Source organism: Zonotrichia albicollis, chromosome 8 (assembly GCF_047830755.1).
Source record: "Zonotrichia albicollis isolate bZonAlb1 chromosome 8, bZonAlb1.hap1, whole genome shotgun sequence".
Lineage (NCBI taxonomy): Eukaryota > Metazoa > Chordata > Aves > Passeriformes > Passerellidae > Zonotrichia > Zonotrichia albicollis.
In genome coordinates, this window is record NC_133826.1 from 2,157,245 (window position 1) to 2,173,762 (window position 16,518).

General features: G+C 43.6%; 1 protein-coding gene across 3 annotated transcripts in view; it reads right to left on the bottom strand.

Annotated features, from left to right (window-relative positions):
- CACHD1 (cache domain containing 1) overlaps window positions 1–16,518 on the bottom strand; it is a 95,564-nt gene that overhangs the window by 48,569 nt on the left and 30,477 nt on the right. For all 3 annotated transcript variants that reach the window (XM_074545628.1, XM_074545626.1, XM_074545627.1), the window contains exon 3: window positions 8,610–8,758. In XM_074545628.1, the coding sequence (XP_074401729.1) occupies window positions 8,610–8,758 (149 nt within the window). The remainder of the gene's footprint in view (window positions 1–8,609; window positions 8,759–16,518) is intronic.

Sequence of the window (16,518 nt, forward strand, 5' to 3'; positions counted from 1 at the left end):
CTGCTCCCATTATTTCAAGCATTCTTGAAAAATCCAAGTATAGCTGCTCTCAGCTGTAAAGAGAATGTACAATTGGAAGGAGGATTCAACTCAGGAATGCAAACTATTCCAAACCCCATTTTTTCATGAGGAATTTCTATTCCAAACCCCATTTTTTCATGAGGAATTTCTATTCCAAACCCCATTTTTTCATGAGGAATTTATATTCCAAACCCCATTTTTTCATGAGGAATTTCTATTCCAAACCCCATTTTTTCATGAGGAATTTGTATTCCAAACCCCAGTTTTTCATGAGGAATTTCTATTCCAAACCCCATTTTTTCATGAGGAATTTCTATTCCAAACCCCATTTTTTCATGAGGAATTTCTATTCCAAACCCCATTTTTTCATGAGGAATTTCTATTCCAAACCCCATTTTTTCATGAGGAATTTCTATTCCAAACCCCATTTTTTCATGAGGAATTTCTATTCCAAACCCCATTTTTTCATGAGGAATTTCTATTCCAAACCCCATTTTTTCATGAGGAATTTCTATTCCAAACCCCATTGTTTCATGAGGAATTTCTATTCCAAACCCCATTTTTTCATGAGGAATTTCTATTCCAAACCCCATTTTTTCATGAAGAATTTCTATTCCAAACCCCATTTTTTCATGAGGAATTTCTATTCCAAACCCCATTTTTTCATGAAGAATTTCTATTCCAAACCCCATTTTTTCATGAGGAATTTCTATTCCAAACCCCATTTTTTCATGAGGAATTTCTATTCCAAACCCCATTTTTTCATGAGGAATTTCTATTCCAAACCCCATTTTTTCATGAGGAATTTCTATTCCAAACCCCATTTTTTCATGAAGAATTTCTATTCCAAACCCCATTTTTTCATGAGGAATTTCTATTCCAAACCCCATTTTTTCATGAGGAATTTCTATTTCAAACCCCATTTTTTCATGAGGAATTTCTATTCCAAACCCCATTTTTTCATGAAGAATTTCTATTCCAAACCCCATTTTTCCATGAGGAATTTCTATTCCAAACCCCATTTTTTCATGAAGAATTTCTATTCCAAACCCCATTTTTTCATGAGGAATTTCGATTCCAAACCCCATTTTTTCATGAAGAATTTCTATTTCAAACCCCATTTTTTCATGAGGAATTTCTATTTCAAACCCCATTTTTTCATGAGGAATTTCTATTCCAAACCCCATTTTTTCATGAGGAATTTGTATTCCAAACCCCATTTTTTCATGAGGAATTTGGCCACATTAGAACTAAAAGCAAGAGCACAGGAGAGAAATTTCCTAAATACCTGCTTGCACTTTATGGACAAATGCCAGGACTGTGCATAGTCCCTACATCTCCTAGAACCCCCTGGGCTGTACTGCAGCCTGAAACTCTGTCAGAACAGCAAATATATCTTAAATTTCATTTATTGTGGCCCCCCCAGGCCTCCTCTGGAAGTGCAGCTCTTCAGGTAAGTCAAGGAACTGAATGGATTCCTGTTATCTCCCACTTAACTGCTCCAGAGAGCAAAGATAAACACAGAAAGAGCTGTGATAAAATTGAACTGCAATAGCAAATATTTAACCATCTGTTAAAAAAAAAAAAAAAAGCAAAAACCAGACCCCTTCTGAAGGCAGTATCACAGCCAGCGAGTAAATGATTTTCAAATAGAGGTTTGTAAACTCCCTTATCCAAACAGCTCCGTTCATGTTTGCAATGCGCCACTGCCAAGTCGGGTGTTTTACCAACAAATATTTCTCCATTCCAGCTCCTTGCACAAATTTGGATAAATGCATTCCCCAAGCTCTTATCAGCATAGCTAAATAAAGAGCAAGAGCAGCTTCCTGGAGCTGCTCACATCCCATGGAAACTGCATTTCCCTTCTCTCCCAGAGCTGAGGACCTGAAATGCTGGAGCACATCAGAGTGATGGTCTCAAAACCAGATCAAGGTTAGTTCAGGGAAGACTTTTTATGTCCCTTTAAAAGCATCACCTGGTTTTTGTTGGAAAGCTGCAGGAAGAGCTGCATTTCGTCCCAAATGCATCTGAATAATCTGTTTTCTGGAAGGTGATCCTACTGCAGCCACTGCTGTGTTAGAAACCACTGGCAGGCGCTCTGTGGGCCCGAACACAACCAACTTCAATGGAAAACTGCAGCTACAGAAAGCCACTTCTGGAAGTCTCCCACAAGAGAGCATCAATCACAACTTCTCCAGAAAAAGACATTTTGTGTAGTGGGTAGAGACAAATACTCAACCACTACCCACATATCCAACTTAATCTTAGAGTGGAAGGAGTCTGATTTCCTTTCATCTGCAAATATTCACTATAAACCAGCTCTCTGCCTGTTGCCATCCCATCCAAAATATGAGTTAAACTTGTGTAATTTCATTTGCATATTAACATCTCTATGACTGAAGTTATTCCAGTCATCACTCCCAAGTCAGACCATGCAGACCTGCAGAGGTAGAACCCCCTAAAGTTTCCAAACCTGCTTCACAAAACTCATTTCTAAATCCCTATTTAGACACTTCCCAGAACTGACAGACATCCCAGGAGTTCCCACTGCAGGTACTCAGGACTTGTGATAAATAAATAAATTCTGTTTATTCTTTACCTCCCTTCTTGCTGCTCCATCAGCCCATTCCAGATCCAAGATTCCCTCAATACCTGCTGAGGCCCTTTCAGGCACAAAAACCAGGAGACTCCAACTTGTACACAAAGCCTTTCATCCTCTTCAGAGAAAGACACTTGAATTAAAACATTGTCTGGTAAATCACCACCCAGCTCCATCGTGATAGGGGATGTCTGGAGACAGCATCAAATCCGTTCCTCGTGGCTTATGGAGCAGCCTGTGGTGGTGAGGAACACAAGGCTTGTTTTTCCAGCAGGGATTTCCTCCAGGATTAGAAGATGCACCTCACTTGACATCCATTTTCCTTATCTCCCATCAGTTTGCTGAGAGCCCGGGGCACTTTATCCAGATTAACTCTGTTTGGAGCAGCCTCTCTCTCCCCCAGTGCCTGGGAAATGGAGCTGGTGCCAGGTGTGACCCCAGGGACACCAACACAGGCACCGATTTCCACACCAACCACGTGGGCAGAGCTTGGGAAGCTCTGCTCCCTGTGCCATTCCCAGAGCTTGGTTAGTGTCGGGTTTTCGGCTGTTTGAAGGGCCTGGAAAGGCCCGGGGTGGCCTTGGGGCAGCCGCGTATCGAAGGACGAGAAGAGGCTTCAGTTCTTCTTTCGGTTTTTATGTTTATTAATTGTTTATCTAAAAGATTTTCTTTCAGCCCGACAGAGCTCTGCTCAGCAGCCAGCCATGAGCACACTGTGTCGCCCTCCGTACAGTCACCTATCTTTATACCCATTGTTACGTGTACAATATTTATCATTTTTCCCCAATACCATTTATTCTTATTACCCGGTGCACTTTCAGTAATAACCAATCCAAAAGTGCCACCATCACCACAGAAGATGGAGGAGAAGAAGAAGAAGAAGAAGGACAGGACAGGCCCCAATTCCTCCATCTTACTTCTCTAAACCCCCCTGTACAGAAATCCTAAACCCTGTGTTTCACTCTCTAATTAACCAATCCCTTCACCATTCACCCCGGTGAAACCCTCCTGTCCTCATACAGGTGTCGTCTCCTGTGTAGGATCAAAGTCCAGCCACCAGACACTTCTGGAACATTCCAGGACTCCCGAGCCCCCCAAGGGTGCTCTCGGTGGCTCGGCATCTCAGGACTCAGATCCTGAGATCCCACAGGTTAGGTAGGGCTGAAAATGCCAGCAGAGATCATCGGCCTTTGCAGAAAGGATCAGCAAAAACCAAAGGGGAATGGGGGGAATTGGGATGAGTTAGAGTTGGGACCTCTGAGCTGCTTCAGATGATGGGATTTATTTTTCTTATCTCCTGCACAGGCAGGGAGGGTGAGCTGGGCTCACACCTTCACTGCGTGGCTCAGAGGGTCACAAGCCCTCCTGTCACAATCCTTTTAAGGGTTTATTAACCAATAAAACACTGCCCACAAGGGTATTTATGTTTTTGACCCAATCCTCATACATTTGGTCTTATGGACTCCTGCTCCAGTTTGAGCTTTCTTAGCCAATCATGTCATAGCAAACCTACAGTGCTGCATTCTAAACTCCTTGTTACCTTTGCAAATACTTTTATTTTTTCTGTATCTTAAACTCTAAACCTCTAAACTTTCTTTTATTTAGCTTAACATGTCTGCTTTAAACTATAAATTCACATTCTCGCTTCTGGCACCTCAATTTGGGAGCCTTTCCCAAGGTCTCGGGTCAAATCCTGGGTTTGATTCTAAGCTTTGGTTTACAGGCCCAACGTTCTGAGAGTTCCCTGCATTTTGGATTCCAGCAGGGGAACACAATTCCTGCCCTGCTCGCCCCTCTTGGCAGCCCCTGCACATGGATTTAGGCGTGGGATTATTTCCCTCTGCCCAAGTACATTTAGAGGCTTTGGTAGAGCAGCTGAGGGTAATTTTATCAGGAAATGTTTGTTGAATTAAGGCCTTGCCAAAACCACTCGATAGCCACCAACTGTGCTGCCTCATCCAATTTATTTCTTTTCACCGCTTTCCAAACCAAGGTAGTTCCATTGCACAACCCTGCCTTGGAGGGGGCACAGACACAGCTGCTGGTCTCACACCAGTAAAACCAGAATATTTGGGGTACAAAACAGCAACCAAAAGCACAGTCAGGCTGGGAATTTTAATCCAGACTGGAATCACATGAAAACTCACTCATTTGGGCTCTCCACTGCAAGAGCCAGCACCATGTAATGGCAATAAAATAAAGATTGCTTTTTCTGTCATATCTCACTGGTCATTAAACAACCAATTTAAATGCCAGGTTTGTTTTCTAACCCAGCTTGTGCTGTTTTCTATAATTTATTCATAGCCACCAGGTGTGGAAATCTCACAGCTTATCCCAAGCAACACGACAAACCAATGCTTGGATTTTCAGGAGAAATGCAAGCAGACTGATGGATCATTTTCTTAATGGTAACAACAAATACAAACTGAAGTCAGCAATCCATTAAAAAAAGGAACAATAACAATTTAAAAATCCTTTCCCTACAGAACAGTTTATCCTTCCCAAGTTGATTTTCCCCAGACCAACCCAAACTTGCAGCATTCCCAACTCAATATCAATAAGTTGGACAATAAGAGGCTGAACACCAAGTGACAAAGAGCCTTAAACACTCTGGGGAAAACCTTCAAATCTACCTAAAAATACCCAATAATACATTGAAGGTAATGCACTTTTGACACTGTTCTTGCCCCAAATGTTTGCTCAATGAAGAGGCCACCATGAGGCAACAGCCAGAAAAAAACCACAAAAATAAAAATACATAAAAATACCTAAAAATACTTTAAAATATCTAAAAATACCATGTAGATAATGCACTTGTGACACAGTTCTTGCTCCAAATGTTTGCTCAATGCAGAGGCCACATGAGGAAACAGCCAGAAGAAGAAAACACACAGAGTTCAGGAGCTGCAACACAAACATTTCACAATCTCCAGAAGGAAAACCACAGCCCTGAGGACTCAGACAAGGCCAAGGCACAATCTGAGGCAAAGGATCTCATGGGGAAAAAAAGAGATTTTCACAGACAAATCTGGGTCTTTTTCCACGTGACCTTTTCTGCAGTCAATAAATACTTTAACCAAAAAAATTTCATTATCGTTGCTTTAACACCAACATTAAACATTTTAAACACCAAGGATAAGCTGCTATCAGCAGAAACACATCCAGTTTAACTTCCTGCAAGTGCAGACCCAGTTAGTCCACAAATTAAACATGGAAGGATTCAAAATCTGATCACAATATCCAGGAGAATCAACTTCTTTCCTGATATTTAACCAAAATGGGGAATCTCCCAGAAAGGTGACGCCACAGGGAAGGAAAATGAAAAGAAGAGCAGCAAATGGGAGAGGCAGAAAGATGAGAAAAACTGAAATGACGGCACCAGCATTTAGACAAAATGGACAATGAACAAAGCATTGTTCATTGGAGCTAAAACTTGGGCGTTTCAAACAGAAAATATATTTTTACATTATATTTTTTTGTCTTGCAGATGATTTCCTACACACAGCACTGTGTCCAATGGCCAGATAAGCCTCAACCAGGCCTTGTCAAGGTCCAGAACATCCTGCAGCTGATAAACTCTTCTGGGAATTATTTAATTATTGATCCAAGCAACTAAATGATGAGAATCCCATTGCAGAGCCTGAATGAGGAGCTGTGCAAACAGCAAATTCACCCTTCTGCTTTGCCAGCTGTTTGTGTTTTAAACCTTTCACTGGGAAGGATTCTTATGCAAGTTCACCACAGGTAAAGAAATTTCTGAAGGGCTTCCAAGCTATGTAATTTTGGAGGACAAAGTGAAAAGGAATTCACTAAAGTTCCAGACTAAAAGCAGACTTCTCTTTTTGAAGAAAAATGAGGCCACACTGACAAGGGGGTGATAAATCCCATTTTTCCTTCCCCTCAGCCCTTGCTTGGAAGGTGTTGCTGCTGCCTGGTGGTTCCTGCATGGATTTTGTGAGCAGAGGGCAGAAAGGTTTTCATCCTCAAAGAATCCCTGACCCTTTTGTCCACCCTGCCAACAGCCTGGATGGGGCAGCAATTTCCACAGGCACCCTGTCCAGCAGGAACTGCACAGAAACTCCAAACCTGTGCCCTTGGAGTCACCTGGTGACCCAAATTACCTTCCTCCCTCTCAAATGGGTTTAAATCAGAATGAGATATAAACAGTAAAAATCAGTCTGTAATCAAGGTTTGCAGAAATGTTTAAAATGTTCAGGATTTCAAGAAAATGACTCCTCTTTAATTGAAAAAATCAGGGCTTCTATCACCCATTTTACAGTTAGAAAACCCAGAGAAATTTCTGCAAATATGCAGCACAACAGAAATGATTAAAGACAACCAACTGCCTGGATTTAGCCTACTCAAAACTCCTGGACTTAAAACCAAACCAAATTAAACATGAACAAATGCAGTTTCCAAGCAATGGACTCGATTTCATGCAAGCTCTGCTGTCAAACAGCAGCATGTCAGCCTGATGAAAGTGGAGCACAGTGCAGCCAGCATGTGATGGACTGACCAGCTCGTGATTTTGGCTACTTCAAAGGACAGGAAAAGGTCCCATGACCAGCTTGAGGAGAGTTATTCAGGGCAAAAACAGTGTTTTGGATCTAGACAGACTCTTTTTGAACAGAACACCGTGAACAAACTTTCTTTTGCTGCTTCCAGCTGATTCCCAGCTCCTGTTTAAAGCCCATCATTAAACACTGGTGTGGCCGAAATGTAGAAGAAGATGAGGGCAAGATAAGAGGCACCTTTGGAGTTTTGCCACCTTCATTTTTACCCAAACTAGCAGAAAACCCAGGAGTAAGAGCCTGGATGAGGGATGTGGGACTCCCATGCTCTCCAAAATGCAGTTTATTGTATCCAAGGCATTACAGCAGTGCAGGGTGGTGGGTGACAGAGCTGTGCCTACAGCTGGCAGCTCCAGCTGCAGGCAGCCCTGGAGATCTTTAGCTTAGGTTACAATGCATTATATGCTTTAATTTTGGTTCCAATGCATTATATGCTTTAATTTTGGTTACAATGCATTATATACCTTAATTTGGTTACAATGCATTCTATACTTTAATTTTGGTTACAATGCATTATATACCTTAATTTGGTTACAATGCATTATATACTTTAATTTTGGTTACAATGCATTATATACCTTAATTTGGTTACAATGCATTCTATACTTTAATTTTGGTTACAATGCATTCTATACCTTAATTTGGTTACAATGCATTCTATACTTTAATTTTGGTTCCAATGCATTATATACCTTAATTTGGTTACAATGCATTATATACTTTAATTTTGGTTACAATGCATTATATACCTTAATTTGGTTACAATGCATTCTATACTTTAATTTTGGTTCCAATGCATTATATACTTTAATTTTGGTTACAATGCATTATATACTTTAATTGTGGTTCCAATGCATTATTTACTTTTCCTTGCTGAGCATCTTAATACAGCAGAACCAATCTATACCTTAACTTTTACCTACAGCCTATCATAACTACTGTAATTACCATATTCATGTTACTGTTCTCCAATCATTAAAAGTCAGTACATTACAGTTTAAGCTAGAAGTTGTTTCTCAGTTTTCTTGCAGTGGAAAATTCTGAGACCTTTTTTTTACTTGCAGCATTTGCTGCCTTGTTTGCCTGTGCTCTCTTTCTGCTTGGTAAAAACATTTTCTTGTTTGGGGTGGGTTTATCCTTTGCTCTAAGCCATAAAAACCCCTTCTAACTCACACACCCTTTGCCTCCTTGGTTATCCAGTGAGACTGGCTCAGCAATTCTTTTCTTCTCTATCAAAACTTGCTGCCATCTCTATTCCTTCTTCAGACTCTACATTTAAAGATCTTTCTGCCAAGCACCTGTGAGCCTTCCTTGTCAAACTTTCATCCTTCCCAACACTCAGGCTACTTTGCAAAGAAAACTGAGTTTTCTCTGTGGATGAAAAGACAGCAGGAGGGGTTCCAGGATTCCATACTCACTCCATCATGGAAGGGGGGATGGTGCAGCAGTCCTGGATGGCAGTCAGGGGTGAGGTGAGGTGGGCAGTGTACGAGGCCTCCACCACCTGCTTGTTCCGGTTCACCACGTCCAGGTAGCGGTTGAACTTCTCACGGATTTTTTTTGCCAACTGAAAAAAAAAAACCATGAGGAATTTTTTAAAATCAGCTCCCCCATTCCTTAACAAGCAATTAGAACCTGTGTTAAAGACAATTTTTTTCTGATTTGCTCATTGCGTTTTTATTTTTGTGGCTCAAGCAAGAAGTCAAGTAATTAATATTGGCTGCGGCAAGGAGACCATACAAGAAAATAAAATACATTTACCATCCAGCAGTGGGTGCTTCAACAGAGTTTTGCATGAGTGAGAAGTGTGATTTCCATTATATAAATTTCCCTTTCACTAAGAACTGACAGCTGGATGTGGCAGTGAGGTGCTTGCTCCAAGGCCTGACAGGGATGTGATGGAGAATAAACCAGGCCAGGAGTGAGTTTATTGAAGTTCTATACATGGACACTTCAGGAAAGCCCAAATAATGGTGTTAGAGGTGCCTTCACTGTACAGAACTGCTACTGCTCCAGGAGCAAAGAGCCAACAGCAAATCTCCCACTGGTGGGAGCATCCTCGGGATCCAAGGAAGCCAAATAACCCCAAATATTGCCATGAGTTCCTCAGCAGCCTCTTCACCAGGTGGATCTGTGCAGAAGTATTTCACCATTTCTCTCATGGAGATTTGGGCAAAATAACCACCCCAGCTTTTGCTTTCCAGCTGCATTCCCTGCTGCTTTCCTGGGAGGCTGAGCAGTGCCTGGGTGGTTTCCCCATCGATCCAGAGCTCACTGTGCCTTCTCACAATCCACAGCTTCAGCCACAAACTGAAAAGTCTCTAACTGATGTTATACTATAGCAGCAAGAAAATAATGACACAAGTCTTGCATCAGTGAAATTCCTCCTGAAGCCTTTTGTTGTCAGAGGGACTCCTTATAAATCAGGACAAGGTTTAGAGGTGACACTGGGATTTGAAAGAGCCAATTTTGCTCCTTTCAGAAAGTGAAAACAAACAGGTTGTGGCCACTCCCATGCAATTCTCAGACCATTAAAAAAAAAAATCGGGTGGTTCACTTTGGAAATAGCAAATTGGGCACTTCAGCCCTTCTTCTTAAATCCTTCTGCAAAAAATTAAAATAAAAGTAAAATTAATGACTTTTTGCTGGCAAATACTGCCAAGCTGACGTGATCTGAGGGCTGGTGGTGCCTGTGGCATCTCTGCCCTCTCCATGCCAGGCAGATTCCAGGCACTGGGAAGGGCTGAGCCTGCTGGGACACGTCCCAGGCTGCTGGAGTGACTGTGCTGTGACAGGAGAGCTCGTTTGTGTCCCTTCGTTAGGCACTTCCCAGCGAGCCTGACTAATGACTGCCCGGGAAAAGGGGAAAGGAAAATCTGTGCCTGCTCCTGGAGCAAACGTGACAGCGAACACAGTTACCAGGAGGCATCAGGTTTCACAAGGAACATTTACTGAGACTTTCACTCCTGCTCTTTCATCAAAGGCAGGAATTGATGAAATGGATCAGGATTTTTTTATTTGGCTCTGCATATTCTGCATCCCTTTCACACCAACCAATTACATATTTCATAATCAGCCAGACACATCCCAAATGAAAGAATCTTCTCTTGAGCAACAGACAGAGGTGTTGGATAATCAGAAATACTGTTTTGCATTTCTGCAAACTTCTCCAGAGCTAAATCATCTCCTCAATCCGTGGCACTCCTCTCCCCTGCTCCCTGCACACCCCAAACCCTGCAGGGATGATTGAACAGTGCTGCTGCTCTTGTGTGCTGGCAAACAGCCCTGGATTCTCCAGATCCCTGCACTGACAAATGTCTGTCCTGACTCTCACCAACAGGCCCTTTTGTCATGATTTACTCGGCTCTGAGGGGCAGGAGGCCTCCCTGATAACAGCACTGCCCTGCTCCAGGGAATGCTGGCGACCGTGACAGCGCTCCAAGGAGCACAGGTTTAATGGGACCCTGCTCAAATGACTTGCAGAATTACACCTAATTAGTTCTGTGGAATGATTTATTGCCAAGGCACCGGAGGACTGCTAATGGGCTCCTCCATGTTAGGCATCCAGCACTGTTAAATTGTTCCCAGTCGTTAGGATAATAAGCTGTTGGGGAGATCTTTCTCTGCTTTCTTTGTGTCTGGCTGTACCCCTCAAATGTGTTCTTCAGAAGTGGATTCTCCTGGATTTGTTTAAAACCCACCATTAAAAACTGGTGTGGCAGAAATGTAGAAGGAGATGAGGACAAGGTAAGAGGCACTTCTGGAGTTTTGCCTTCACTGTTTTTTATCCAAAGTAGCAGAAAACTCAGGCTATTTTGCAAAGAAATCCTCATTTTCTTCACAGATTAAATGACAGCATGAGGAATTCCAGAATTTCAAACTCACTCCATCATGGATGGGGGAATGGTGCAGCAATCACACAGCACAAATTGTGTTCTCAAACAAACACAGGCCAAGTTTCCTAAATCAAAGCATTTAGATTTGGTGTGTACAAAGTTCTCTTCTCAAATGAAATGCCAAGGCAAACCAGATATTTGAATCTGAGATTTCCCTCTTGTTTCCCTACCTGAAATCAGGAGGAGGGGAGAGAGCTGAAGTTTGCTGAGCATCATTAGCAGTCATAAAACCATCACAGGGCCCCAGAACAAAAGGCCTCTGGTTTGGAATCAGAGCAGCTCTGTGATAAATGAATGCTGCTCAAGCTGAGGGTTCGGTGTTGATGAGTTTTCACCTTTCTAGGTTGAACGATAAAAGCACCCCACAGCCTTTGAATTTCACCCTGCTGTGCCGAGTCTAAAGATCTGACAAATGTGTTTTTCAGAAGATCCTGTACTTCAGAAGCTGACAAAAAGCAAATGCTTTGTTCCCAAAGTGCGTCTCCCATGGAAAAAGCTCCGAATGGCTCAAAGTCACTCCGTTATTTTTCTGGAAGGGGATCCAGCCCCGGTTGGGGCAGGAGTCAAGTGCGTGTCAGCAGCCAGGGATCTGAAACCTCCCAGAGCTCCAGACACCATCCCTGCCCACAGCAGCAGCATCTCACTTGGTCTAATCTAAAGAACTCTGAAAATATTGCCCTCTGATACCAAGACAATGCTCCCAACAATCCAGACCGCTTCAAAACCAGCAAACCCAATAAAGTCACCGAGGACAAGACCATCCAAAAATAATTTTCCATTGAAAAGTTCTTCAAATGAATAAACTGTGCTAAGAAACTGAGGGTAAACCACCAATGAAATACTAGAAACAAATGGTTCTAATTAATCAAACTGAGAAGCATCACCCAGATGAAGCCTAACAAAACAAACCTTTCTTCCATAGCTGGGCTTCACTTCCCTCCCAAACTTTCTTTATTCCCCTTGCAGGGTGATGCACTCGGCTGCTGGAGCCTGTCACAGTAAAAGCTGCAAGCTTAAATCACCTTCTCCTCTTTCTAAATAAAAACCTCAAGTTTTTATCCAGCACACAGCCTGCTTTTTTTAACCTGCCTGGAGCTGGAGAGCTGCTGGATGCTGATGGATGCCAGACCCACAAAACCTCCAAAGTAGAGAAAGAGAGATAACAAATAATGAAAGGACAGAAGGCTGAACTCTGAAACCATGCTTACATAATTGCTGAAGTATTTTTAAGGCAAAATGGAAAATCCTGCCCTCAATCAGGCACAGGAAAGGGGCAGGGGCGTCCCACACCTGGGTGGGTACCAAGTGTGACAGACATTTCCTGCTCCCACAGAAATCCTCCAACTCACCCATTTTAATGGAGACTGAAATAAATCTGGATACCTTGAGATTGACATAAATATTATTATCCCACAAAAAGTGCTTTTTGCCTCATCTCAAAAACAGCAGCAAGGGGAAGCCTCCATGGGCATTTTTCAGATTTCTGTGTTTTCTCCTTGATTTTAATAAACAAAACAAGGAGCAGAGAGTGCTCTCTGTGAACAATGCAGCCATTAGCCCTGTTTTCCCTGGATTTCCTCTGGCAGCTGACACGCAGCCAAAGCCCTGGGGTTTGCAGACAGGTTGGACTGTAACACCTGTTTCTATTACTGCAGCACCCCTGGGTAATGCACTTCAATTGTCACCATCTCCACTGACAACCTTTCATCACAACATCACTGAGCTCCTCTAATTTTCCCAGAGACATTTCCCTCATTTGCATCGTTCCCTCGAGCTTTTTTTTAAAGCTCCTTCCCCCTCAAAGCTCCACAGCTCTGAAGTCTTCCCTTTGCAGGGAGCTCTGAGGGAAAGCAGAGCTCCAAGGTGAGGTTTTATTTCTGGCTGCAGCTTGAAAGCCGAGGTATTTTTCATATTTCCAAGCCTGTATATAAAATATGCATCAGTGGGGTTGACAGGCAGGGATGGACTCACAGACAGGGATTTAACACTGTCAAGCTCCTTGGAAAGGATTGCTTACACATGGAAGAGCTGAGTTAGAATTTTGAGGTTTAAATTCCCTCTGTAAACCAGAAAAATCTGGAAAAAATCCCCTCTCTCCAATGCCTACCAGGGATTCATCCTGCTGCTCTATCACAACTGTGCATCCACAGGTTCCTAATCTAGCAAACTTTTAATGTTATTTATTTATTTTTCATCTACGTGGCTCTTGAAGAAACCACTGGTTTTGTACCAACCCTGAAGAGCCAGAGGAGAGCACGGACATGGCTCAGGGAAAGATCACAGAATCACCTCCAGCTGCATCCCACACCTCTGTTTTAAAGGATTCCAACCATTCACGGAATCCTGGAATGGTTTGGGTTGGGAGGGACCTCAAGGATCATCCTGTTCCACCCCACCATGGGCAGGGACATCTTCCACTGTCCCAGGCTGCTCCAGCCTGGCCTGGCACACTGGGATCCACAGCTTCTGTGGCCTCCCCACCCTCACATGGCAGAATTTCTCCCCAAAATCCCATCTAAACCTCCCCTCCTCCTTCCATTAAGTCCATTCTCCCTTGTGGAAAGCCCCCATTCCTGCTTCTCTGCACGACACTGAGAATATATTTCATTATTGCAACCAGGATGCAGGAAACCACTTTCCAAAGTGCATTTTGTCACGGAAACCAGCACTCATTTGAGGTTTTCTACTGGCCAGTACCTTTGGCAAGGCCTCCCAAGACTTATTCCAAGGAAGATGTTAAGCAGGATGCACAGCAAAACCTAGAGAGAGGTCACAATTCCTGAATCATTCTGGAAGTACATTAAACACACAATAATTGCCTTTTATTGTGAGGCTCACAATTCATTAATGTGTGTGAACACACCACGTTTCACAGCCAGGGAACGTGCTGTGCTCAATAGCTAAATGTAATTTTTTTCAGCACATTTCAGATCTATTTCCTCCCCAAAGGCTTCTTTGCCCGGTCCAAAACCAACCAAACTAAAAACCCAACCCAATGGCAGCATGGCCTGAGCTTTTCAAGCCTTTTCTCCTCAAAGCTGGTCAATCTACTCCTGTTTGAGAGCATTTCACCCCCTCTCCTGTGTGGAGCCCAGATCCCTGCTCTCCACATCACGGAAAGCAGATGTCTGGCAGGACACTGAACACACACTGACTTCCTTGAAATCAGCTAATGTACATTTTCCCCTCATAAAACTCCTCCTGTCCCACTTTATTTACATCGCTAACTCACAGCACTGCATTCTCATTTCATATGAGAGCTCTCTGATACTGAAATAACTCCCAGGGAAGGGATCCAAGTCGGTTTTGGCCATTGCCATCTCATTTTTAATAACCTATATCAGGCAGAAAAGGTTTTACCTGTCAGAAACAACAGTAATTCTGTAACTGCAGACATTAAAAGTGTAACCAGTTCAATGCTGAGAGGAAAACCTGCTCCTTGTGTGGCACAAAGAAATCCAAAGGTATTGAACAGTTAGGCCTGAAGGCCAACAGCTGGAATCTTTCACTTTTTCAATAAACTGAGAGTCATTATTTACATGGTTTGGTACAAAAAAACCCACTACTCCCACAACAATTCAGTGCTCTGCCAAAAAAACCAAATCCCAGCTGACATAAAACTGTCATTAATTGCCTTTGGATATCAGTTGCTACGAAACTGTTAATGAATGAGCAAAGCAGAAATGAGATTTCTCTGGCAGGGGATTTCATCTGCTTACATTTGTTTGCCTTTGCTCAAGATGATCCCATTCAATGTCCCACTCTTATAAAATTCAGGTTCTGTTGCTGGGGATTCGTTAGGGCTAGAAGATCTGGTTATTAATGAACCAGAAGTGCTCAATTATTCTTCCATCCACTTCAGTGTAGAGCTTTTAAGCACAGTAATTACACTTGAGCAGAGCCCCGTTTTCTCCCCTGACAGCTCCAAATCCATCACCCCACCTCCAGTGTTTGGACAGCTCTTTAAATCCACTTGGGATGAACACAGACATCTGCTCTGGGAAACAAGGACTGTCTTTTCCTCAGCGGAGAATCCGTAGTCAGGACTTCAAAGAAGTTTTAATCCAGTTTCTTGGTTTCCCAAAAACAGTTTTGCCTTTCAAAAGCCATCTGATACGTCTGATCCAGCCCACATGGCCCTTCTGTGGCGCACAGACCACCCAGAAACACTGCTGGAAATGCTGCCCTACACAGCACAGAGCCACAGGGCCCATCCTGGGGGAGGCTGGCGTGGGGTGGGATTTAAATTGTTAAACTCAGGTGACAATTACATTCCCATGGCCCCTCTGCTTGCAAGCACCCAACCTGGGCATGCCAAAACCTCCAAAAAGCTGGGGAAGGGTCTGGGGATCCAGGAGAGGCTGAGTGAGCTGGGAAGGGGCTGCAGAATCCCTGAGGGAGCTGGAAGGGGCTGCAGAATCCCTGAGGAGCTGGAAGGGGCTGCAGAATCCCTGAGGGAGCTGGAAGGGGCTGCAGAATCCCTGAGGAGCCGGGCAGGGGCTGCAGAATCCCTGAGGGAGCTGGGCAGGGGCTGCAGAATCCCTGAGGAGCTGGGCAGGGGCTGCAGAATCCCTGAGGAGCTGGGCAGGGGCTGCAGAATCCCTGAGGGAGCTGGGCAGGGGCTGCAGAATCCCTGAGGGAGCTGGAAGGGGCTGCAGAATCCATGAGGAGCTGGGCAGGGGCTGCAGAATCCCTGAGGGAGCTGGGCAGGGGCTGCAGAATCCCTGAGGGAGCTGGGCAGGGGCTGCAGCTCCCTCTTCCCCAGGGAAAGCCCCACTCTGAGGAGCTCTGGTTTTCCTGAACATTAAAACTGGTTTGAGAGGGGTCTAGGAAGGCTGAGCAAGTCCATGCTCAGACTGGGAAGAAAAGCTGGTTCTTTGTTCCATTTCTTTGACCAAAACCCGTCACCTTTACCGCAAACATAATTGGGACTTTAATTTCTGAAAGAAGGAAACATGATCTACTTGATCTGTTTGAAAACTGATCCAAAATTAATTTTAAAAATATACACATGTATTAAAATGCAAACTGCCCATGCAGTATCTCAGTGTTAAATGTTGAAATGTGTTCCTGTAAAACCCCATAAAATTACAAGCACCCCTCAAGCACACCTATGATGCACCAGGCTGCAGCTGTCCCATATTTCCACATCATAATATCAATGGGTTTACTTTGAATTTTATATTCAAAAAGAGACACTTCCAACATGAAAGGCTGACAATTAATGGGAGCTTCTTCAAGAGGGCCCTTTTGTTTCCAAGGGACAGCCCCACACCGAGCAATGGAAAAGCTTTGCAGAATTCTCAACACCACCATCAGCACATGCACCCATGCCCATTTCCATCCTGTTCCTGGCAGTGATCTGAGGCTGGGACAGAAAGAATTCCCTGAGCTGGCTCTGCCAGTGGAGGTGAGGGGGTTTTGGACTCAC